At 41.0% G+C, this 24,556-nt stretch overlaps 1 protein-coding gene across 4 annotated transcripts in view; it reads left to right on the forward strand.

Moving 5' to 3' along the window:
* The window catches only part of MOCS1 (molybdenum cofactor synthesis 1), a 44,467-nt gene extending 25,566 nt beyond the window's left edge, over positions 1-18,901 (forward strand). For 2 of the 4 annotated variants that reach the window (XM_063304732.1, XM_063304742.1), the window contains 3 exons: positions 1,840-1,960; positions 2,897-2,944; positions 8,112-18,901. In XM_063304732.1, the coding sequence (XP_063160802.1) occupies positions 1,840-1,960; positions 2,897-2,944; positions 8,112-8,986 (1,044 nt within the window). In that variant the 3' untranslated portion in view covers positions 8,987-18,901. Of the gene's footprint in view, positions 1-1,839; positions 1,961-2,896; positions 2,960-8,111 lie in introns of all 4 variants that reach the window. The other 2 variants (XR_010068050.1, XM_063304750.1) reach the window with 2 other exon arrangements.
* The last annotated feature ends 5,655 nt before the right edge of the window (positions 18,902-24,556 follow it).

Consider the following 24,556-nt stretch of genomic DNA (forward strand, 5'->3'; position numbering starts at 1 on the left):
GAAAACTAGTGGGAAGTCAGCATGTTTTAGTCTTTTATGTGAAAATGTCTTGTAAGGGACAATTGGCAAACTTTTCCAAACCAGGAGTCATGGGGTAGGGACCTTAAGAAGGCTTGTGCTGTCCCCCATTTCCCTAATGCCCAGCTCCATCACAGAGCTTGTGTGCTCTCTTAAATCAGACACGTGGGGTACAGACCAAGTAGTGGGATGGGAGGAGAGAGCTGGGAGAGGATGATCAATCTCTCCTGTCGCATCAAAAGTTGTTGCTTGTAATTAGTTCAGACTTGAAGTTCCAATTCTCACAATTGGTGACAGCAAACATTGTATTAATATCTGTTGACACTAAGTTGGAAAAGTTCATTAGCTTAAATGACTTACAGAGCTTGATGTTAACGTCTTTGAAATATGCAAGCCAGTACTTTGGGTCATGCTAGGACAGCCTTGAACTAAAGCACCAGCAGGTGGCAACACTTAGCTGATCTTTGCTGATCTCAGAAAGACAAAGCAAAATTGGATGTAGTAACTGGACAGGAGACCATCAGGAAATCCTGGTGCTGTAGGCTAGACTGAGACATTTACAAAAAAAAAAAAAAGCCAGAAAGAGGCAGTGGCAAGCCACTTCTGCTTTATTTCCAAGAAAAATACAAGGACATGCTGCAAGGAGTCAAGAATCTTTCCCCAACAGCCTTAGGTGACATGAAGCAGCATGCAGTAAGTAAGTGGAGTATTGGGGAATGATAACATATTCTATTCTTAGTCTGAACTTAATCATAGAAAACTAGCAGGCTGCCAGTAGAGGCAAAGAGTAACACGGTTCTTTATCTTCCTTCTGCCAATTCACAAAAGAAAGCTAGCAGTCTGTACAGGTGGGAGCCAGCTAATAACATCTGTTATTTAAATTTACAGTGCTGGACCATTTACTGAACTAGGGCTTTTCGGTTACCTAATAGCCAGGTTGTTGTTGTTGTTTGTATACTTCCATAGCTGCCAGGGACTCCCAATGGTTTACAAAAAAACAGTGATTAAAACATCCATTGCACAATTAAGAATTATACAGTTAAAATATCAGTGGTAAAAATTAGGAATTTAAAATTACATACCTAATCCTAGAAACTTGATGGAGCTATCATCATCCAAGGCAACAAAAAGATACAATACACTAAATCTCCCTGCTGGGCATGAAACTCATGGCTCTAGTGGAGAAATGCCATTGGGTTTTGCCACAGGTACATTTGTCTCAAATGTACAGCCTCCAAAGCCGTCTTTGCCATTCTGGTAACCTTCAGGTGCATTGTGTCTATAGCTCCCAGGCTGTAAAGGTGATGGGGGAGAGATGTACTTTCAGACTTGCAAGATTCTGTTAATGTAACCTTATAATTGAGTCCCTTTTGGGAGATGGGCAGTGATAAATTTGACAAATAAATAATAAAGTAGAATTAGTTCATCTGGGTGTGCTTCTTGTCTGGACAACCTTCCAAGGCTGACACCTACTGTTATCTCTGGTAGTCTGGAGTGGAATGGAAGTCTTACCTAAAATTGGCCTCTTGTCTTCAGTGAGAAGTGCTGCTGTATGGCTGCTTTCCACCTTCAGATGAGGTGGGAGTTGCCTGGTTGCCTCTTCAAGATAATGACGATGAAGGCTGGCATCTTGTACAGTCATTGCCAATTAATGTAAGTTGCAAAGCTTTGTTGGAGCAGCCAGCCTTTTCTTTTGAAAGATAATCTGGAATTAAAAAGTTTTGAGGGTTTTATTAACTTTTCTGTAGGGCTTCACCCACATAAATTGATGCAGAGTGCTGTTACATCATCCTATCAGCTCATCTTCTATTCCCATTTCAGGTCTGCCTTTTTGGAAGTTCAGAAGTGTCCTTGCGGGATCACTTACGATTTAATGCCTCAGAAGAGGAGTTGATTCAGATTATTGGAGCAGCTGTTGGCAGGAAAAAGAAACAACATGCAGGTATACCATCTTGTGGGGTTTTACTTTTTCTCCAAGGTCCATAGCTTGAGCTGGACCCACAGTTTAAGAGTAAGCGCAAAAGTCCTAAAGCGAAATCAAATGTTATGATTTAAGGATTTGTAAAATGCTTCCAAATCAAAATCGATCAAGCCCCAAACATCCCAGCTCTTGAATTCAAACAGGTTATTCTAACCTTACTGGTAGAGTTCCAGTTCTGTTCTGATTCATCCAGAAAGTGTCCCAGGCTCAAAACAGAGTTATTTTGATCCCAGAAGACTTCTGGAGAGGTCTGAACAAAACCGGCACACTCAGTAGCAACAGAAAAGCTGTTTCGTGCTTGAAACATTTTAAATTCAAAAGAATTTGCACCCTACTATGACGGTTCTGCTGTTCTTTATGCTGACAAGAATCAGGAAGTATTGATTTCCATTCCTTGCAATCTTCTTATGTTCTCCAAATATGTTACCCAGTTTGTTCAGAGTTCATTTTAAGGATGTGTATGGGACAGAAGGGAGGAAAGGAGCCACAAACACTGGCCCTGCCAACTTTGACATGATGTTACTGAAGTCCTGGGCTGTCTAAAAATCTAAACAGAGTTTTGCCCCTAGCCACCAAAACCTTTCCTGCCATTGTTTTACAGCCTGAGTCCTTTGATTACATGTCATAATTGGTATTTTACTTTTGGGTTAAGTCCTTCAAAGTATGTTACAGGCTGCTGTTTTTCATTTCTCGTGTGAATTGTTTTCATAGCCTGGTTTTGCTTTGTTCAAGTTACATTTCTGTTTCCCCATTCATAAATACCACTTCAAGAGATGATTGCTTAATACTTAGAATGCCAGCATCCATACCATCATCAGCATTTTTTTTTCATTATTTCCATTGATATGAAATCCGGCAGTATTAGTAATTTTTGTATGTTCGTTACTTTCTTCCCAGGGATGTTCAACATTTCCCAAATGAAGAACAGGCCAATGATCCTCATTGGTGGGTGACCAATCAGTACGTAAGAAGTACTTAAGTTATGCAAGATGGTTCATGACCATTAAACAAAGACTAAACATTTGATCTTCTAAATAAGAAGTAGAAATGTGTGCACATTTTCTTTTTAAAAACATTTGAGGAATCTCTCTTGGGGCATGCACATCAAACTAATGCTGGATATGCATCTTGCTAATCCAGCAATGTGGAAGTTTCTGAGCTTCTATTCTCCAGTCTGTAGGTGAGAATTTTATTATGTAGATGTTCCTTGTTCTCTCTGTACTTAAAGCCACTTGAAGACCTGGTGTATTGCCAGAATTAGAAGGTTGGGATATAGATAATTTGGGAAATGGGAACAATTAACTACTAGCACTTCCACAGCATGGGAGAACCATGTGGTAAACCATACATTTGGAGGCTTGCCTGTAATTGAATAAGACGTTTGTGGGGGAGAGGAAAGGAAACTAGATGTAAAGACAGGATCCTTCCAGCTGGTTTTGGAATGGGAAGCTGGCTGCCTACACACAGCTATGTAGCTGGGACTTAAATTAAGTCTGGTAAGCCCATGCATTCTGCACCTTGGGAAAAGTGACCACTGGCTTTCTCTCTACAAACAGCACAATCTTTGTGACCAGGGTAGAACCAGCTTTGTTGTGATTCACAAACTAGTGCAGGAACGTATAGAACAACTCAGGCAGCTTCCCAATCTAGTTTCAAGCCAATTGCAAAGTTCCATGAAGCCAGCTCTCATGTGAATCAGTAGGGCATAGATAGAAAGTCCAAGTCATGGTCCAAGAGAGGGTTGCAGTGAATGCTATGGAAAGAACGAATTACTCCGTTCTCCCTCTCTTGCTTTTCTTGAATGCTTCAGCGGGTTTTTTTTTTTTAAAAAAAATACAGTCTAATCTCAGTGTTTTCTTTTGACATGCTCCTTCACATAGACTCATTGGTAGTGTGGAAGGGTTGACAGATTGCAGAAACAAAGAGGTTGCATTTAAGACTTCTATGGAATAAGGCATCAGTGCAAAAAACATTCTAAAAGCCAGCTGAAAACTGAATTATAGTCTGAAACTCCGTGTGGACTTAATCTAGTTGCCATTTGTCTTCATCTGCTTTCATGCAGTCAAAAGCACGTAGTCTGTTTATGGAAGCAGTGTCTCCTGCCAGTCTTGGTATGGATCTTGCTTCTCATACTATTAAAGTAGTAAACCTTCACCATTACATTGCCACAAATTTCCCTCTAGTTATCTAATGGTAGGAAAGCAAAGCATTGGCACTCATTTAATAAGGATGTGCTGTCGGGATTACACCTCTGCAATTCTCACTCAAAGGCCATGTTGGCCAGGAATTTTGGGAACTGCAGTCCCAACACTTTGGGAGAATGCCGGGTTTTGCTTAACTTAAAGTTTACCCCCAGATCTGCAGAGGAAGACAGACTTTCACTGAATATGTTATAGGGTGTTTGTGGCAAGCATCAAACATCTGTGGTCTCTGATAGAATGCATGGGGAATCTCAGGTGCACAAAAAGAGACCAAGAGGGCGTGTTTCAGAAATTGCTTTGAGTTCAGCAGACAGAAATGTTGTGCAGGAATGCTGTGTTGCTTTTCAAAGCATCCCACTATGAATGCAGCTGAAAACTACATAGGATCTTAGAGATCAGTAGAATCAATTAAAAACATACTCTGATATAATAGGGATGAATAATATCCACAATACCCTGGCATCTATAAAACCTCAAAATTAAATATACTTTTGAATTAAATTAAAATGGCTAAAATCTCACATGCTTTCCAAATCTCATGATAGTTCATGGTCTCACTTGAAAACTTGGGGATGAGATTACCAAAATCTCACATGATTTCAATCACAGAGAGAGACGGATCAAGACCCACTTCCACGCCACAGCGCACAGCAATCATGTCATTTTGTCCCACGGCTGTCAAAAAGATTATTAAGCCCCTGTGGTATAAGGAGCAGCCAGATCTAAATAAGTTCAGTTCTAAGCAACTACTGGAATGTGAGAACTTTTTCCTATTATGCAGCTCTTCTTCTACCCACCCATTTAAGGTAACCAATGAGACTTTCCATGGACGATTTGAAGGTGTGCGTGGATGATTGTTGTGTACTGGTGCACTCTCACTTCTTCCAGCATTAATGTTGCCCAATTAGGAACTAAAATGGAAATTAAAGCTGTCAGCTTTCCAGATTAATGTAGGGTTTGTTCCTTTCAATTGGTTCTTAGGGCTGGGAGAAGAAGTCCCCAAAGCCTACATGGGGTTTGTTGTCCAGTATCTCTGGAGCAGCTAGCTACACAAATCCACAGTGTGAAGATAATGGAGAGAAAGTAGACTTGCTAAATTCTGATCTGTCAGAGAGTATAATGTTCCCAGATGGGCACCACATTGTTGAACTGGGCAAGGAGAAAAAAAGTGACATGCACAGCAGAGACTTAATAGGCTGCACTGATTCCAGACAATGGTTTTGTCTGTCTTTGATCAGGGTAGGCTAATGTGCCCCCTCTGCCTTAGCTCCAGCAATTGACAGTTGTAAGAAAGGTTCCTGCATCCCAAAAAGGAGAACCACAGCCGTGAATGGGTGAGAGATAGAGCACTCCTGTGTTTCTGAAGAAGAAAGACATTCTGCTGCATCATAAACAAACCTTGGCACCCTTAAGAAGTCATCTGAAAGTTATGGCAGATGTGTGCATTGAGCAGCATTGTTTCTTTCTTAGTCTCTTAGCTACTGGAAATAAAATAGAATTGCTAGGGGGACACCCCCCTCCCAAATAAAAGTCTCACTGCAAACCAAAAGAGGGGGGGCACCAAAACTTTGTGAAGGTACAAATCATTAAAGAGAGATTTGGCTACCTCTTTACACCTCCCTTTCCTTTTTCCTCTCTTGTATATAAAAAGCCTGGCTTCCATTATGTTTAATAGTCTCCTTTTAACTTGGTCCTTGGCACTGGGCTCTAGCATGGCCACAGCCAAGGGATTAATGAGCGGGGGCTGATTCCCAGTAGACTTGGAACTGAAACTGGCCCAAACCAAGATAACCCAGATCAAGGAGGGAATATGAGCTCTTGGCAGAGCTGTGCCAGGCATGACATGCCTCTTGTTAACATGGCCAGAGCTGGCAACTGCACCGAACTGCTTTAGCTTCAGGGTCTGAGAATGTGAAAGTAGTATAATCTACTCTGGAAGTTCTGGCTGTATCTCACAACCAGGAGGTCACAACTTGGTGTATCCATACTGTAAAGGCTCACAGTGTCAGGATAAACATTACCGTACTTACTTCAGACTTGATTTAATGAAATACAGTTTTGAGTCTGGCAATACGACCCACTCTTACACTTCCAGAGGGGGTCGGGGATGGAAGTGAGTGTTTGGGTGGACCAGAGTGCATCTTTTATAACGATTGCATCCGTAATGATGATATATAGAGCCTGCACAATTTTGTATATTCAGTGGGCCTTTTTAGTTTTTAAAGTCAAACTTACCTCAAGAGCAGAACACCCCTCCCCACTGTATGGGGCACAAGCCATTTTTGAAAGTCAGGAGACTTGGCCTTTTGATCATAGATGTAACCAGTTGAGAGGGACTTCAAAATTCATTTAGTTTAACTCCCACCTCAGTGAAGGGGATATATGTAAGTAAAATATCCCTGACAGATGACCACTTTAAGCTTTTGTTTAAAAACCACTAGGAAAGGAAGGCAGTTTGTTCAACTGTTGAGTAGCTCTTTACTATTAGTAAATGTCTTAATATTTAGCCAAAATCTGCTTCTTTTTAACTTCCCATTATTCTTAGTACTGTCCTCAAGAACAGTGTGGTAGTATCGTATATGTCTGCTGTAATTTCAGCTATTTAAAAGCTGTTCTCATGTTTCCCTTAATTTTCTGTTCTCTAGGCTATACATATCTCCCTCTTTCAGCCATTCTTTATATGTCATTTCCTGTTGGGTAATATCTGGGTGTACTTTTAGAATCTCTATAATCTATAGCCATAGAGTTCTAGCCTATCTGTGCAGGGAATTTTTAGTTCGGGGGGATTCTGTGGTCATTAATGACTCTGAAGTTGCTTTCTAGGGATTGTACAGAAATGTTTCAAATTAGAAATGCTCCATTGTTTTGAGTTCAAAGGTGCTTGTTCCAACCATCCAGGAACTCAAAATTATTCCAAAATGGACAGAATAATCCATCTTGAACTTGGAACAGGATGTTTTAATTTGAAATATTAAGCACACCCTCTACTGCTTTCTAATTAATTAATACATCTCAGATACTTCTGATAGATTCCACTACTTTCATTTTTAAAGGGCAAGTTAATACTGCTCAGGATTACAGAGGAAGGATTTGGGTGGTGGGGAATAGTATGTCCTCTCAGATTCTAAATCAATAAGAGATTGGGTTTTGTGTGGGCAGAAAGGGAACAGACTCGTCACTCTAATTTCTGTATTTTGTTTTTATGGTTGTATAGTTTATGATTTTATAGTTAGTAGTTTTATTGTTGTGAGCCACCCAGAGCTGTGTTTAAGATGGGCAGCCATACAAATATTTTAAATAAATAATCATTGCTACATATGATTGAGCCCTGTCTTCTGATTTTCAATTAGAGTAGAGGATAAGCTGCAAGCTTTTTAGAATGGCTTCAGAAGCCCTAATTCCATCAAGACATAGATCGGCATCTGTATAATTCCTATCCTTGATTGCTTATATGGTTTGAGTTTCTGGAATAGGTGGAATTCTGGAATTGGATCACTGTTGCCTTTGGCAGTTACTATCATTGGATCTATAAACTGGACACATCCATTGCCAGCTTTGCCTTTCATGTTCTTTGGATTATTCCCATGTTGTGTGTATACAAATTGCATTTGAAGTACCCAAGATTTTTCAAATGCAGATTGCCATGTATTATGGAGAGTTGTTATTCAAGAATCAGTGTCAAGTCCTGTCCAAGCCCAGAATTAACATAGTCATTTAAATTGTGGGCAGCTACTTTCTAATAACTGATAAGAATCCTGGAAAATTTAAGAAAAGTTCCTTATTGAGAAGGGTATGTATGTGTTTATTTTTCTCGCTGTGCTTTACAGGAATTTGTAGAACTCTGCATAAAATCAACAGTAGTTTTTCTCTTCTAACAAGCTAAACATCAACTTTTGTTTTTGTTTCCCCAGAGGCAACATCAAGGTCATTCCCACTGCTCCAAGATGCCCTGCAGGACCAAGCAAATTTGAATGATTGGGGCCTCAGACAAGGCCACTGCCTGACTCTGAAAGAAAGTTTATCCAAACAGATGGGGAAAAAGTTTAAAACAAATTTGTTTACAGGATTCCATGCCTTGCCAGGATCTTGCTCAGCACGACAGCTTGCATCAAGGATTCCACAAGCTCAGCTCAGTAGCAACTGCTTTCTCCAGAAAAGTTTGAGCTCCAACTTGAATGAAAAGTGCCTTTGGACAGGATCTCCTCTCTCCAAGCAGGCTTCCGGTGTGATTGGAGACATTCATTCTGGGATGGTAAGCCAAGCCCAGAAGAGTTGGAGATCTCTTTCTACTTCCAAATTTTTTGCTGCCTCTGATTGTTTAACCCACATTGACCGAGAAGGCCGGGCATCAATGGTAGATATTGGAGGAAAGCCAGACTCCGAAAGGATTGCAGTGGCTTGTGCTGTGGTCCGTTTGGGTGTGAAGGCATTTAATTTGGTGCAGCAGAACCAAATAAAAAAAGGTGACGTGCTGGCAGTGGCCCAGATAGCCGGAATCCAGGGAGCCAAGCTGACAAGCCAGCTCATTCCACTGTGCCATAATGTCCCACTGAGTCTGGTTGAGGTTGGTCTTACTCTGGATGCAGAAAAACATGCCATTGTCATTCGGGCTCTGTGCCGCACCCATGGAAAAACTGGGGTGGAGATGGAAGCTTTGATGGCTGCCAGTCTTGCTGCTTTGACAGTGTATGATATGTGCAAAGCAGTGAGCCATGACATAATCATTGAAGATGTAAAACTCCTCAGCAAGCAAGGAGGCCAGAGGGGTGACTTTAAGCGAGACTGATTCCAAACTTAAAGTTTTTAATCAAGAGATCAACACATTATGCTCTGGGTACAACTTTAGCCACATCATCTTCAGAATTAGGAACCAGGATTCTGACCGTTAACCCTGATAAATCATAACCTGAGTTATTTGTCTTGTTTTGGCTGTATAACATAGGCTAAGGACTACTCTTTTGCCTGCCTTCTTCCATGTAGCAACTGGCCTTTTTGCCTGTAGGTTCTAAGTGCTCACACTGCTACAATTTGTAGTAGTTGCTAAGGGTACTTGAGGTTAGCACTTTATTCTGATTTTGTGCAAGGTTACGGTCTTCAGTATTCACAGTATTCCATCTCCTTTCAATTGCACTAAAGTATTCACACAGCAGGATTTCAGCATGAATCTCCTGTTTAAGAATATTCAGACCCAGAATTCTCAGATGAATTACGATTTTAATACCATATGGTATCCTAACACTGGAAAATATGAACTGTGAGTCACCTTGATCACTCCCTATGTAGACCAAAGATGATTTTGAATAGTGAGAATAGTTTCAATTTGTCTTTAAAAATGGAAGGTAAATATTTGTTGGTTGGAAATAGTTGCAAACTAGTCTCCATACTGTCAAAAATATAGGTTCCCAATAGTGCTAAGCACAATTCCTTGCACAATTAACCTTGTTTTCTGGCAGAAAATGTATGTCTTTTTTTTTTGCCTTTGAGTCAGACTTGACTCCTGATGACTACACAGACTAGTCCATGCAGTTTTCTAGGCAACATTTTTGGAAGCGGTTTACCATTGCTTACTTCCTAGGGCTAGCTATTACTTAATTTTCTTCTAATCTTCCAGATTATTTTTTGGAAATCATCTTCTTTCATCTAAATTATTTTTCAAAGCTCATAGACTTCTTTCTGTTCCCTAAGGGGAAAAAAGATGACATTTTCTGTAAGAATACCAAGTACTGAAATCACCACAATAACTTTCTACAAACAATTATCTATCCTATCCATAGTGACTCAGTGGGCCCCACTGTATGGAAGGGAAGTGTTCTCAAAACTCCTATCGGTCTTCGTACCCTGACCCTGCCTCCTGCTCTTGGAATAGTGGCTTATTAGTTCCAGCTACCATCTATCATTTAGGAAAGAACTGCATCTTCCTGCCTAATCCCAGTGTGTAGGAGAGAGAAGGTTCCTGTCAATCCTGTCACTTCCTGACAATCACTAGGTAAAAGTGAAAAAAAAAATACTGCTCCGTCTTGGAGAGAGAGAGAGTAGAAACATGTGACTAAGAGTGTCAGCTCTCCTTTGGAGATAAACCAATCATACAAGATACAGACAAAATTAAACATTATTTTTAAAAAGAAAGACAACATTGCAGAAAAACGTTTAGCTTTAAATATTGAATACAAGTGATCTATGTTGGAAAAGATAAATTACAGTTGTTTATTCGTTTAGTTGCTTCCGACCCATCGTGACTTCATGGACCAGCCCACGCCAGAGCTTCCTGTCGGTCGTCAACACCCCCAGCTCCCCCAGGGACGAGTCCGTCACCTCTAGAATATCATCCATCCACCTTGCCCTTGGTCAGCCCCTCTTCCTTTTGCCTTCCACTCTCCCTAGCATCAGCATCTTCTCCAGGGTGTCCTGTCTTCTCATTATGTGGCCAAAGTATTTCACTTGTGCCTTTAATATCATTCCCTCAAGTGAGCAGTCTGGATTTATTTCCTGGAGGATGGACTGGTTTGATCTTCTTGCAGTCCAAGGCACTCTCAGAATTTTCCTCCAACCCCACAGTTCCAAAGCATCGATCTTCCTTCTCTCAGCCTTCCTTATGGTCCAGCTCTCGCAGCCATATTTTACTACAGGGAATACCATTGCTTTAACTATGCGGTTATGCGGACCTTTGTTGTCAGTGTGATGTCTCTGCTCTTAATTATTTTATGGAGATTTGTCATTGCTCTTGTCCCAAGGATTAAACGTCTTCTGATTTCCTGACTGCAGTCAGCATCTGCAGTAATCTTTGACCTAGAAATACAAAGTCTTTCACTGCTTCTACATTTTCTCCCTCTATTTGCCAGTTATCAATCAAGCTGGCTGCCATAAACTTGGATTTTTGAGGTTTAGCTGCAAGCCAGCTTTTGCACTTTCTTCTTTCACCTTCATCATAAGGCTCCTCAGTTCCTCTTTGCTTTCAGCCATCAAAGTGGTATCTTCTGCATATCTGAGATTGTTAATGTTTCCTCCAGCGATTTTAACTCCAGCCTTGGATTCCTCAAGCCCAGCATGTCTCATGATGTGTTCTGCATACAGGTTGAATAGGTAGGGTGAGAGTATACAGCCCTGCCGTACTCCTTTCCCAATTTTAAACCAGTCCGTTGTTCCGTGGTCTGTTCTTACTGTTGCTACTTGGTCGTTATACAGATTCTTCAGGAGGCAGACAAGATGACTTGGTATCCCCATACCACTAAGAACTTGCCACAATTTGTTATGGTCCACACAGTCAAAGGCTTTAGAATAGTCAATAAAACAGAAATAGATGTTTTCTGAAACTCCCTGGCTTTTTCCATGATCCAGCGGATATTGGCAATTTGGTCCCTAGTTCCTCTGCCTTTTCTAAACCCAGCTTGCACATCTGGCAATTCTCGCTCCATGAATTGCTGAAGTCTACCTTGCAGGATCTTGAGCATTACTTTACTGGCATGTGAAATGAGTGCCACTGTTCGATAGTTTGAACATTCTTTAGTGTTTCCCTTTTTTGGTATGGGGATATAAGTTGATTTTTTCCAATCTGATGGCCATTCTTGTGTTTTCCAAATTTGCTGGCATATAGCATGCATTACCTTGACAGCATCATCTTGCAAGATTTTGAACAGTTCAGCTGGGATGCCGTCGTCTCCTGCTGCCTTGTTATTAGCAATGCTTCTTAAGGCCCATTCAACCTCACTCTTCAGGATGTCTGGCTCTAGCTCACTGACCACACCGTCAAAGCTATCCCCGATATTGTTATCCTTCCTATAGAGGTCTTCCGTATATTCTTGCCACCTTTTCTTGATCTCTCCTTCTTCTGATAGGTCCTTGCCATCTTTGTTTTTGATCATACCCATTTTGGCCTGGAATTTGCCTCCAATGTTTCTAATTTTCTGGAAGAGGTCTCTTGTCCTTCCTATTCTATTGTCTTCTTCCACTTCTGCGCATTGCTTGTTTAAAAAGAATTCCTTATCTCTTCTGGCTAACCTCTGGAATTTTGCATTTAATTGGGCATATCTCCCCCTATCACTGTTGCTTTTTGCTTTCCTTCTTTCTTGGGCTACTTCTAGTGTTTCAGCAGACAGCCATTTTGCCTTCTTGGTTTTCTCTTTCTTTGGGATGTATTTTGTTGCCGCCTCCTGAACAATGTTGCGAACTTCTGTCCAGAGTTCTTCTGGGACCCTATCTACTAAGTCCAGTCCCTTAAATCTATTCTTCACCTCCACTGCATATTCCTTAGGAATATTAGTGAGCTCATATCCAGCTGATCTGTGGGTCTTCCCTAATCTCTTTAGTCTGATCCTAAATTGTGCAAGAAGAAGTTTGTGATTGGAACTACAGTCAGCTCCAGGTCTTGTTTTTACCAACTGTATAGATGTCCGCCACCTTTGGCTGCAAAGGATGTAGTCAATCTGATTTCGGTGTTGTCCATCTGGTGAAGTCCATGTATAAAGCCGTCTCTTAGGTTGTTGGAAGAGAGTGTTTGTTATGCAGAGTGAGGTGTCTTGGCAAAATTCTATCAGCCTATGTCCTGCTTTGTTTTGTTCTCCCAGGCCATGCTTACCTGTAATTCCAGGTGTCATTTGACTGCCCACCTTAGTGTTCCAGTCTCCCGTGATGAAAATAACATCTCTTTTTGGCGTGTTGTCCAGTAGGTGCTGCGAATCCTCATAGAACTGCTCTACTTCAGCTTCTTCAGCATCTGTGGTTGGGGCATATATTTGGATTACTGTGATGTTAGATGGCTTGCCCTGAATTCGAACTGAGATCATTCTATCATTTTTTGGATTGTATCCAAGCACTGCTTTAGCGGCTCTACTATTAATTATGAAGGCTACTCCATTTCTTCTGTGGTCCTCTTGTCCACAGTAGTAGATCTGGTGGTCATTTGATGTGAAGTGGCCCATTCCAGTCCATTTCAGTTCACTGACGCCCAAAATGTCTATCTTTAATCTTGACATCTCACTAATAACCACATCCAATTTGCCCTGGCTCATAGATCTTACGTTCCAGGTTCCAATGGCGTGTTGATCCTTAGATCATCGGATTCGCCGTTCACCACCAGCACCGTCGGCCTCTAGCTGTCTTTTCGGCTTTGAGCTAGCTGCGCCATCACGTCTGGGGCTAGTTGAACTCATCCTCTGTTCCTTCCCAGTAGCATTTTGACCATCTTCCAACCTGGGGGTCTCATCTTCCGATGGTATACCGACATATCTCTGGTTGTACTGATCCATTTAGTTTTCATGGCAAGAATACTGGGGTGGGTTGCCATTGCCTTCCTCAGGGATCGCATTTAGTCTGACCTCTCTGTCATGACCTTCCCGTCTTGGGTGGCCCTTCACGGTTTAGCTCATGGCATCATTGAGGTGCTCAAGCTCCAGCACCACAACAAGGTAACAATCCTTTGCTGAAGTAAATTACAGAGTTGCTCTAATACAAAAATCCAGCAACTACAAAAGAAGGGAATAAGGAAAGGATCCAATGGAACATATAAAAGTAAATGTATAGATTCCAGTGGGTAATAAGATGGCCTGCTGAAATAAGGTTAAACTGGTTTTAAAAGGTCAACAGCACAAGTTTCCTGAAAGATTGGTTTGAAATGAGAGAGAAATACAATATCCTTAAACTATGCAGGGACATAAAAAGGATTGCAACATAAATAATACAGGTTAAACTTTGCACAGTTATAAGTAAGCATTATTAAACTTTTCTAGAGAATAGACTGCTTGAATCAGATTCCCTTTTTGGAAATTCCTTTCTTCCAGGAAATTTCCCTTTAATTAGAGGCTGGAGGAAAACGTTGGTAGTTCTATTACCTCCACCTCAGCACATCATCTTCCTTTCTTTTTTCCTGGAGTTCTTCCTGCAGTTTTCCCAAAGTACAAAGCCACCACCACCTCCTGGAGCAAAAGGGTCTAGGGCAAATCTCCCTTTTGCTTATGTGCAGAAGCTCATGCCCAAGAGAAAATGTGCCCTGGGTATGTCTAAGCCTGATGGGCATGAGGGGCTGGGAAACTCTGAATGTCAGACTTTGATGCCTTCCTTTTGTAACACAATAAATAAATCACCCACCCACCCATCCTAAACTTCTGGATGTTCAAGCCCATTGTATCCTTCACATTCACATTAACATTGAAGTGGGTGTAATTCTTAGTAAGTAATGCACTGGGATTGAAACAAGTAGGACAAAGTATCTTCACTAAGTTTCTTACCACAAGATGCATTTTTATTTTCTAGTCCATTTTTTCCTGCCTAGGAAACTTTCAGGTGCAAGAGCCTTTAGAGACTAACCAAAGTATTTTAATTCTGAGCATTGTTGCTTTAAAACTCATTAATAGCATTTTAAAGGAAAGTGATATTTTTTCCTACTCTCCTACATATGCTGTGCTTGAGGGTCACTTTTGCTAACACTTCTCCAAGCCCTCCCCCCACTGTATGTGCTCAGCGTGCATTTGCATAGCGAATATTCCTTCAAGTAAACAGAAAAAGAACTTACAGCTTTTCTGGACTACAGTATCTGAATGAGAGACCAGGGTTGATAGAATATTGAAAAAACAGTGGCACCAAAAGACAGTTCTGCATAACCCTACTGAATGTTGGAATTTCTCAGATTAAATGACCCTTAACATTACAGGTGACTTTCAAGCAGGTTTTTTTTCATGTAACTTATAAATCAAAGGAAGCAGGTGGTGGTCAATTGTTGTTCGTGCTATACAGTAATTTATTATCAGGTATTAAATCAAAATCAAATTTAAAACAAATCAAATGCTGCACATGAGGTGATACTTGGAACCTAACCATTTTCAGCCAGATGTGATAAAACCTGCTCCGTGCATGAGCAGCCTGGGCAAAAGCTTGCTTGTTCATCTGCTCTAATGCGTTGCACTTCAATCAAGTCCAAAAGACGATCACAAAGAAACAGGGTCTACGTTTTACTTACTGTGCTTAAAAGATAATAATTAGAAAGCGACTCCTTTCCATGTTTTTTTATAAATCGGAATAATTATCACAATTCCCCACTCTTGGAATTGAGGGGAATGCTTTATAAAGGTAAATAGGCCCAGAGTGGCATCCACCACTCTATCCTGGTCTTCATTGCTTCGGCTGGGATAAAAATCAGTGCCTGGTGCTTGGTCGAGGGTAGAAGGTGTATGGGAGAATTCTCCCACTGGTAATGTGGCTTAGTAACTGTCATATAAACAAATCCAAGGGCGGACTGCTCTGTCTGCTCTAAAGAGATGGGGTTCTCTCCAGTACACCAAAAGTGCATAGCACCTTTGCTATGTTAATGTGAATGTGAAGGATACAATGGGATTTCCAGGAGGAAATCCAGAATGTAACAACTTTGAATTACCTTTAAATAGGTTTCATATTTGGAAGCATAGTTGCCTGTTGCCTTTTTTTTTCTTAATAAATCTAATCCAAGGTCAGAGAAAATTTTACCTTCACTGTTCATCTCCAGTGCTGATTGCCACTGGAGAGATTGGATAGTACAGGTAGTCCTCAAGTTATGACCATTTTGCATCAGGAGAACGGAGTATGCTGTTTGGAGTACAGCACAAACAGCCTCAGGAAGAAGGCCTGGCATGGCCAGCAGCTGCCTCGTGTAGGGCCAGGCCAGGCGCACCTTGTTAGCAGTGGGAGGAAGACAGCTAAGGTCAGCTGGGGTGGCACTCCTTGGCGGTCGCAGCCCTGGGGCTGAAGTTGAGGCCTGAGGGCAATGGCAGCCAGCTGAGACTGCTAAAGGCCCTGGGCCTACTTCAGCCCCAGCACCACCATTGCTGCTGAAGAGTACCACTGTGCAGGGCAGCCAAAAGGGCAGAGATGGAGGGGAGGTAGGTGGGTGGAGTTCAAGAGGAGGCAGTCCCTTACCAAGGTTCAGGGCTGGGAGAGACCAAGCTGGGAATGGCTTGTATTGGGGTGGATCCCCACCTAATGATCGGTGAGATTCGGTTAACAGTGGCAACAGAGAGTGCTGGGATTGCCATTGCTAAGCAATGCGGTCACATGAAGTTTTGCCTAATGACTGCATTGCTTAGTGATGAAAATTCCAGTCCCAATTACTGTTGTAACTCGAGGACTACCTATAATACGCTGTGTCAGCCTTCCCAGATAGACCAGACAGGAAACACAACCAGATGAGCTAATTCTACTTTACTGTAAAGCTACATTAACAGAATCTTGCAAGTGTCAAAGTACAAATCTCCTGACATCTCTTTTACAGCCTGATAAGTTAGGGAGGTTCCTTTCTGAGTTTCTTTCTCTGCCCATTATGCAGCTGCAGGCTATGCCCTTTCCAATCTGTTCATTCCTTACACAGCATGTCTTCCTCCTGTCTCCCAAGGTCATTCCCACATATCATTACACAATGTCAGAAGTTTTTAAATGGAGCCAATTAGTTGACAGTTCGGCAGCAATCTCAAGATTGAGAGTTGGCTCCCCATCCTGCTCTTTGGCATATAATTTAGAAACATGGTCTTTCTATACAGCTGTGAAGATGGGACAGTCTTGACGTGTCTAATCTCATGGAAAGACCATCTGGTGAGCATTCACCAGAGTAAGGAAGGATTCTCTCTACAACAGAAATTAATCCCAAATGCATTGGTTGCCTTGTTTCTGATTATTAAAAGGTTTATAAGATTTCTTTTGCTGCAGCAACTCAGATGTCATGATGGACATTGGTTCAGTTCAATTTGATATTTCTGAAAGGCCTTAAAAAAGCCCCCCCCCCTTTTTTTTTTTCTATTTCAGAAATCATAGTCAAACGGTTGGTTATGTCTTCACACACACTTCTGTCAGTTTCTTGATTTGGAAGTCATCAACAGAGGACATAGGTGGGGGAGAACCATTTAAAATGAACATATTCTAGTCCGAAATGACACCTCTTCCTGGTTTCCTTCCCTTTTGATTTTTAGAGTGTATTGCAAATGCCTTACAAAAGAAAGCAAACTTTAGGGAAGAATGCCCCAAGTTTGGGAAAAAGAATGAAAAAGGTACAGCCCATGGGGACTGGAAATAGGGGAAAAGTTTGCAGGATGCAGTTTGCTTTTTCTTGCACCTAGACTTTTCAAGCTATTTCCAAATAAAAACAGTTACAATAGGTGTCCCCCTCTCCGCAATAGTTCATGTAGTTCATATTTACACCAAACAGCATTCCAGGATTAAATTCTCCTTAAGTTTATCTGTTCTAATGTGTGTAAATATAAAATCAGTTACGTTACTTAGTAAGAGCAACAGTTCAAGTTTATTCTTGACAAGAGGGCCTTAATCTCACGCTGATTGCTGTGGTTGCCCCTTGTTTCTTCAACTGCAGGGGTTAGTTACATGACGCCATTTGATGGAGCCTCCTGACCACCAACAGACTTTTTTGTAAATGAACATAATTTGAGAGATGCATGTGCTTCTGTGATATCTCACAATATTTTGGTTAGTTAAAATACTTTGTTTTAAAATTAATATTCATATTTTGGCCCTTAGGACATCATATAAAATGGTTCCTGCAACCTCAAAAGATTGCTGACCCCAGCTGTTGATGTCTCTTTACAGTTGCTCCTTTTAATGCATGTTTCTGTGCATCTGGGTAATTTTCGCTGTAAGATTTTAGCTTTAATCTGAATGTGACCGTGATTTTTTTTAATTTGTTCAAATTTCAGTTCTGTGTGAGCACAGAAAACAAAATGGTTATAGGCAAAGACCCAATGTATATTCCATGTTATTCCATCTGTCTTTATGAATTGAATGAAGCAAGTGATGATTTGCCCTTATCACAGAAGTGAAATGAATCATTGCTGCTTCACGCTCCATTTTTCCTACATGTTCTGTATATGGTGGGAAGTAATAACCCATTTTTTCTATAAGTGCACTTGATAACAAGCATAGGGAAATGTGTAAGTATGAAGCAGATCATTAGATTTTGGTTCCTTCCTGTGGTGCCAGAGAATGTCAAGTGTCCTGAGATCACTGAATCTTTTAGAAGTCTCTGATGACATGAGAAATTGTTCTGCACACATTCCTGTGATATGAATGAGATAAACAAGAATGCAACTGTTCGAAAGATGTTTTACATGGTTCCTCTGCAGCAGTACCATATTCCAGCATTGCAGAAAGATAGTCTGCCTTAAGAGTGTCCAGGCACTGTTAAAATCTTAATACATTTACCTTGAGTTGCTTGATTATTGTACTTTCAGTCATTAAGTCTGTAATTCAAGGTAAGCAGCACAGGAGAGTGGATACTGAAACCAAAAATGTATCTTTTCTGGAGTTTGGTTTTTCATTCATAAATGTGGTGACATAATGTCTTCTAAAAGGGCTTCAGAATTAACTTTATTTTATTAGAAGAAAGCTCAGAATTTAAATTGATTCCATATACATTGTGTTGGCTTCTGAAAGATCTGTGCACTAAGTGATAACAGGGTATTTAGGCTTGTTTTAAAAAATTATAAATTGCTGGGTGAATAGATTAGATTTCCTTCTTGTGGTTTGGGGAAGGTAGTCCTAATTCCTATTTGTCTTGCTTATTCAAACAGAGTTGTTAAAGATACATTTTGATGTTTTCATTAAATGTCGGTATAATAATTCTTGGATCTACGCACAAACTGGTATGGTTTCTAGGTAATGGAAAGTTTATACATATTTGCTGAGGTTGTACTGAGGATGTTCTATTTTAAAAAAAAATAAACAACACTTACAAACAGTTGAAGGGTACGTGGATTTATTTATTAGAATATGCACTTTTTGCAGACAAGGGGTACATGCAGGAATGGTGGAGAATTCTCAGGTTTCACAATATTCCAATTTGCTGAATAAAATCAGGCAAAATATTAATTGAAGGGAGTTAATGATGTGGGGTATGAAAAATGAACTAATGATTGGTGAGTTAAAATATTTGAGGTTAGAGGAGATAATGTCAGAGGAAGTTTGTTTTACAAGTAAAAAAGTAACTGCTTTTGGAATAAAAGAAGACCCCAAGAGCCAGAGAAGAAGAAACAGCAAAGTGCAGTTCTATTTGTATAAGATATTTAAAAATGTCTATCCTTTTGGACGCTTATTTTAGGAAACAGGAAGTGTGTTAGTGTATTTTAGGGAATGGGAAAGGCATTGATAAATCTGTATTTAACTAATTACAGCAAGAGGAATGGCCTAAAAAATCTTTTCAGTGAAATCAAAATTGTAATATTACAAAATCTATAAATACTTTCATTTGGCTTTGTTCTATATGCATGTAAATTACTTGGGAATCTATTTTTCCCTGTTCTACTGCTGGTGCTAATATATCAGAGGAGGAGGAACAACAGAAAGAGAACCACCACCACCATACCGTGTCCACAAGATGACATGGATCGGGGTGTTAAAATTCCAAGGTTTCCTAAAAAACCATGAGATGGAAACTTTTAAACTGATGTTAGTATTGTTGATGGAACACTAGGACAGCTTCTAGAAGGTTTTTTAAAGAAGATACAGGCATTTCTCTCTGCTACTATTGATTCAAAGCTAGAAGGAGGCCTACTGCTTCCTTGTGTCTTTTGTATAGTGGTTATCTTTTTAAAACTTGGGGAAACAAGGGTTCTGCTTCTGCTACTACAATAGCTATTTCATCCCCCTTTACAGAACTCTGGGTTGGTGTCATTTGCTTTAGAAAAACAAATGCCTTCCCCTCAAGAGTTAAGCTTTAATAATCTCTGCTTCTGCAGCCAAGTCATGGTACTGAAGAGAAATATTATATCTGTGTGTGGCATTGACTGCTGGCGGAAATCAGTGCTGGAAGGAAAATTGTAGGGCATCCTTCACAGAATCTAAGTAATAAACAGTTGAGTAGAGGTGATAACTCTTGCTACCCACAAAGTCTCATGTCTCCTATTGTGGCTGGCAATTCAAGAGACACTCCATATTGTCCAAATTTAATTCCACTTGTGGTCAGTGGAAAACGCAAAATGCTGCCAGAGCCTCCATGCTTTGGGGTTCACAGAGAATTCATGCAAAGCTCAGTTACTCTTATTAGCAGAAAATGCCAGAGCCAGGGCAAAGCATACAATGGTTCTAGTCTGGTGTGGTGGGTGAAGCCAGTAGTAGAAAGATTGAGCTAAAAATGGGATGAATTAGCTGTGAAGATCTAGTGGTTAAGGTAATGGGCTAGAAACCAGGAGACAGAGAGTTCTAGTCCTGCCTGAGGCATGAAAGCCGGCTGGGTGACCTTGGGCCAGTCTCCCTCTCTCAGCCCAACTCACCTCACAGGGTGGTGGTTGTGGGGAAAAGAGGAGGAGGAAGGAGTATTAGCTATGTTCGCTGCCTTGAGTTATTGATAAAAATAATAAAGGTGAGATAGAAAATAAATATTTAAAAATCCAGGAAAAAATATCCCATATGTTCAATTCCAGCAAGGTGGAATGACTCTGAGTTTGGAAGATAATTGTGTTTGGGGTTTTTTTTGCTCTGGATGGGGTCATACTCCCCTGTACAGAAGAGTGCATAATCTAAGAGTCATCCTAGGTCCCAGCTGCTGACTGAGGAGCAGATGACAGCTGTGTTCAGGAGGGCCAATGCACCATTCATTCATTCATTCATTCATTCATATTTGTATAACCACCCATCTCACAAGAGAGTGACAATTCCATCTTGTGTGCCAGTTGCATCTAATTCTGGCTTGGGAAGCACTTCTCACAGTCACACATGCTCTAATCACCTCTCAGTCAGACTGTTGCCATACACTCTACATGGGGCTGCCCTTGAATTCCACTTAGAAGCTACAGCTGGTCCAGAATGCACTGGCTTGAGTATTTATAGGCATGCTTCACACATGTAACACCACTACTTTGAGAGCTCCACTGGTAACCAGTTAGCTTCTTGATAAAATCCAACACGCTGTTTGTCATCTTTAAAGCCCTACCTCTCTCAGGACCAGAGTATTGCTAAGACCACTTACTCCCAAGGGCATCTGCCTATCCAATAAGATCTCGAAGGGAGGGCTTCCTCTGTGCCCCCACACCTAGGGAACCCCACACCTAGAGCTTTCTTTGTAACTGCCCCCTTTACTGGACAGCATTTCCCCTCAACTCAGATTGTCCCCATTAAGTCAGGCCTGTTTGACAAGACATTTGGGGTGGTTATGAGCACACATATCTAAAGCAGGTTTGTATTTTCTTCGTTTAGATTATTGCTTCTGGTGTGGTATTAAATAAGTGGATTTATTTTGTTACAGTTTTTGGTTTTGATCTCTGTTACTGTAATTGAGAGTGCAAGCTGCTTAGAGTTGTATATGACTGAAGCAGCATCTAAGCCTTAGTAAGAAATTGAGTAAGTAAAGACAAGATCAGTTTAGAATGCTGCCAACTCCTCTTATCAACGGGGTCCGTAGCATGCCCCCTCTGCATGATCAGGTGGGGCGGGCTGATGATACAGGGAAGAGGTGGTCCCTCAGGTAACCCGGTCCCATGCCATGTAGGGATTTAAAGGTGATAACCAACACCTTGAATTGGGCCTGGAAGCAAACTGGTATCCAATGCAGCTCACGTAGCAAAGGTGTTATGTGCGCCCTTCTAGGGGTGCCGAAAATAGCCCGCACAGCCGCATTCTGGACCAGCTGAAGCTTCTGGATACTCTTCAAGAGTAGCCCCATGTAGAGCACATTGCAGTAGTCTATATGGGAGATAACAAGGGCATGAGTGACTGTCCGAAGGGCTTCCCGATCCAGGAAATGGCGTAACTGGTGCACAACATGAAGCTGTGCAAAGGCCCTTCTGGCCACGGCTGTTACCTGCTCTTCGAGCAGGAGTCGTGAGTCCAGGAGAACCCCCAGATTACGCACTGAGTCTGTCTGGGGCAGTGCAACCCCATCCAGAACTACAGATGACAAAGTCCCGGATACGGAAGAACCCTTAATCCACAGCCACTCCGTCTTCCCAAAATTCTTACTGGCAACTTGCCCTAATCTTACTCCACAAGGTTGGAGAAGGCTGTTCTTCAGCATATTAATTCCCTTATCTGAGGGTGGTTCTTTCGAAACACAGTCCTGATTGAGCATACTTTTTCTTCAAGCTTATCTCTTCCCCACCCTCCCAATGCATTTTGGGGACTGTTGCATTAACTGAAAGTGTCAATCTACCCTATATGCAATAACGTTGTTGTGAAATGAAAAACAAATAACAAATAAGTTTAGTGAATATTATTAGAGTTTATTGCTTAAATATATTTGGCTCCACTAACAAAATAACTCATTGAAATAAACAGGGGCAACATCTTTTTTTTTCTTTTTTAGTATTACATTATATTCTTACAAAAGGTGCAGATAAAAAGGATTCTACAAGGTTTGTACATTTAATTCAGGTATAGAATTAAGTTGACCAACAAATGAGGAGACACCACAGCATTAGAGGAGTGTGACTTGATATCCACACAAAGAATAAGGAGCCCTTTACTGGTTGTGGATGGGGACACTCCAAAGACAGATATTTAAGGCAGATCAGTTCACTTCTAAAAGGGTGGGATTCTTCCACTTATTCCTGTGCTCACAGAGGAGAGAAGAATGGTACCCTCTGTAGCCACTTTCAAACATGAACTATTAAGTAAGCCAAAATCACTCACTTGGATAAGAATCCATCTCAAGTGCTTGATCTAATCTTACATCCTTGCCTGGAACAGGGACAAGAGGAGAGGGAAAGAAATTGCATATTTTGAAGATGTTTCTTCAAAAGTTTTTTTTAAAAAGGTAGGGAAAGGGGCTGCCACTTTGCTAATTCCTTCCCAGTTTGGCTTTGAGGCTTAAACATCACCAAGACACTGGTCTGTTGCAAGTGTCCTTTATGCGGGACTAACATTGCCTCACACTTTGGATCTGATTGGCAATCCATTTGTGGGCGTCATACACTACGGAAACAGAATATAAGCCATTCCGAGCAAAGAAACTTGCCTTTCTGGAGATGCATGGCCCACTTGTGGTATAAGTATAAAAGGGAACATGCCCAGCCCTTGTCTGCTCTGTCCACGGAGTACCAAGACATCACTCAGTTTGCTCATAATGCCCTGGTGCAGTCTCAATAGTCATGGCTGCAACGTGGTGTACAGACACACACAAAAGCAAACTAAAACATGGCAAAATAAATAGGTTTACAGGTTTCCCTTAAAAACATTCCTAAAACTGTATTTTAATTAAAACTTAAAAAAAAATTAAACAAGACTGCATACATCATGTACATAACAGAACTGTACAAACGCTCTCCTTTCTCTTCAAACCTCACAGGATATAAAATTCCCAGCTGCAATTTGGGTTTCACCCTGGAAAGCAAAAGCAGAGCTACAGAAAACAGCTGTCTGGCTTTGAGATCCCCCAGGATGACATCCTTCCACCCTTTTACTCTGTCTCAGATGCAGCACTAGTGACCATATTTCCAAAGGACATGGAAATATCTTAGTAATGAGAAGTACCTCTTTAAGTCACACTGCTACAGCTATTTAGGGTGAGGGAGACTTAAACTGCCTTTATTATTCCTTAAAGAACTTGGAATGCTTTGCATGGCTGGTACGTTGCTCTTTAAAAAAAAAAGAAAACGCTGCATTGGATCACAATAGATGAATTGGGGTCAGATCTGACAAGCAGAGTGGGCTTACTAGCCAGAATTGGTAACTTACTTCTATCACTGCTATTCAGCAATGCATTCAAAAGCACCCATTTCTGCTAGAAGTGCATCTTCCAGTAATTATTTTCCTACACTGCAGGCATCCTATATGATTTGCACTTTGAACAACCCTAACTCCCTTTCTCATTTAATTTTTTAAACATTTAACCCTTGGACTGCAGTAGATGTAGCCCCCTTAGAAACAGCCAGATTGCATAAATAGTCGAGAGAATGTGGAGGAGAAAGGACAAACCTAACACCAAAAAGCCTGAGAAAGGGATCTAGGCTCTGGGAATATAAATGTATCATTGTGTGAAAATTGTCTGATTCATATCAAACAGGATCTCCACAAAAGGCTTAATCTTGTTCTTGGGCCACCCCAATTAAGTCAGGCAATATAACATTTAAAAGGTTAGCCCAACTTTGTTTGGCCTCTACAGCTTGGCTTCTTAGGCAGAAAGCGACTGCTGTCCTATCTGACAGTCAAATGAGCTGCTGTGAGAACTTTAGCAAGATGTGGGAAAGCAAAAAAGGCACTTGGCATCTCCTCTTTTGCTTAGGACACCACGGGAGCCATCACATTTGAACTTGCTCTGGATGTTTTGATGTAGGAACTGTTCCCCCTCAGCCCTGTGTGGGTATTTTTTCAGAGTGAACGTTCTCAGGTTCCTTCTTGAGAGAGAATAAACTGAGCATAACATGTTACAGCTGTTGTCTACATTAACACAGAAGCCAAGGTC

This window comes from Candoia aspera, chromosome 1, assembly GCF_035149785.1.
Source record: "Candoia aspera isolate rCanAsp1 chromosome 1, rCanAsp1.hap2, whole genome shotgun sequence".
Lineage (NCBI taxonomy): Eukaryota > Metazoa > Chordata > Lepidosauria > Squamata > Boidae > Candoia > Candoia aspera.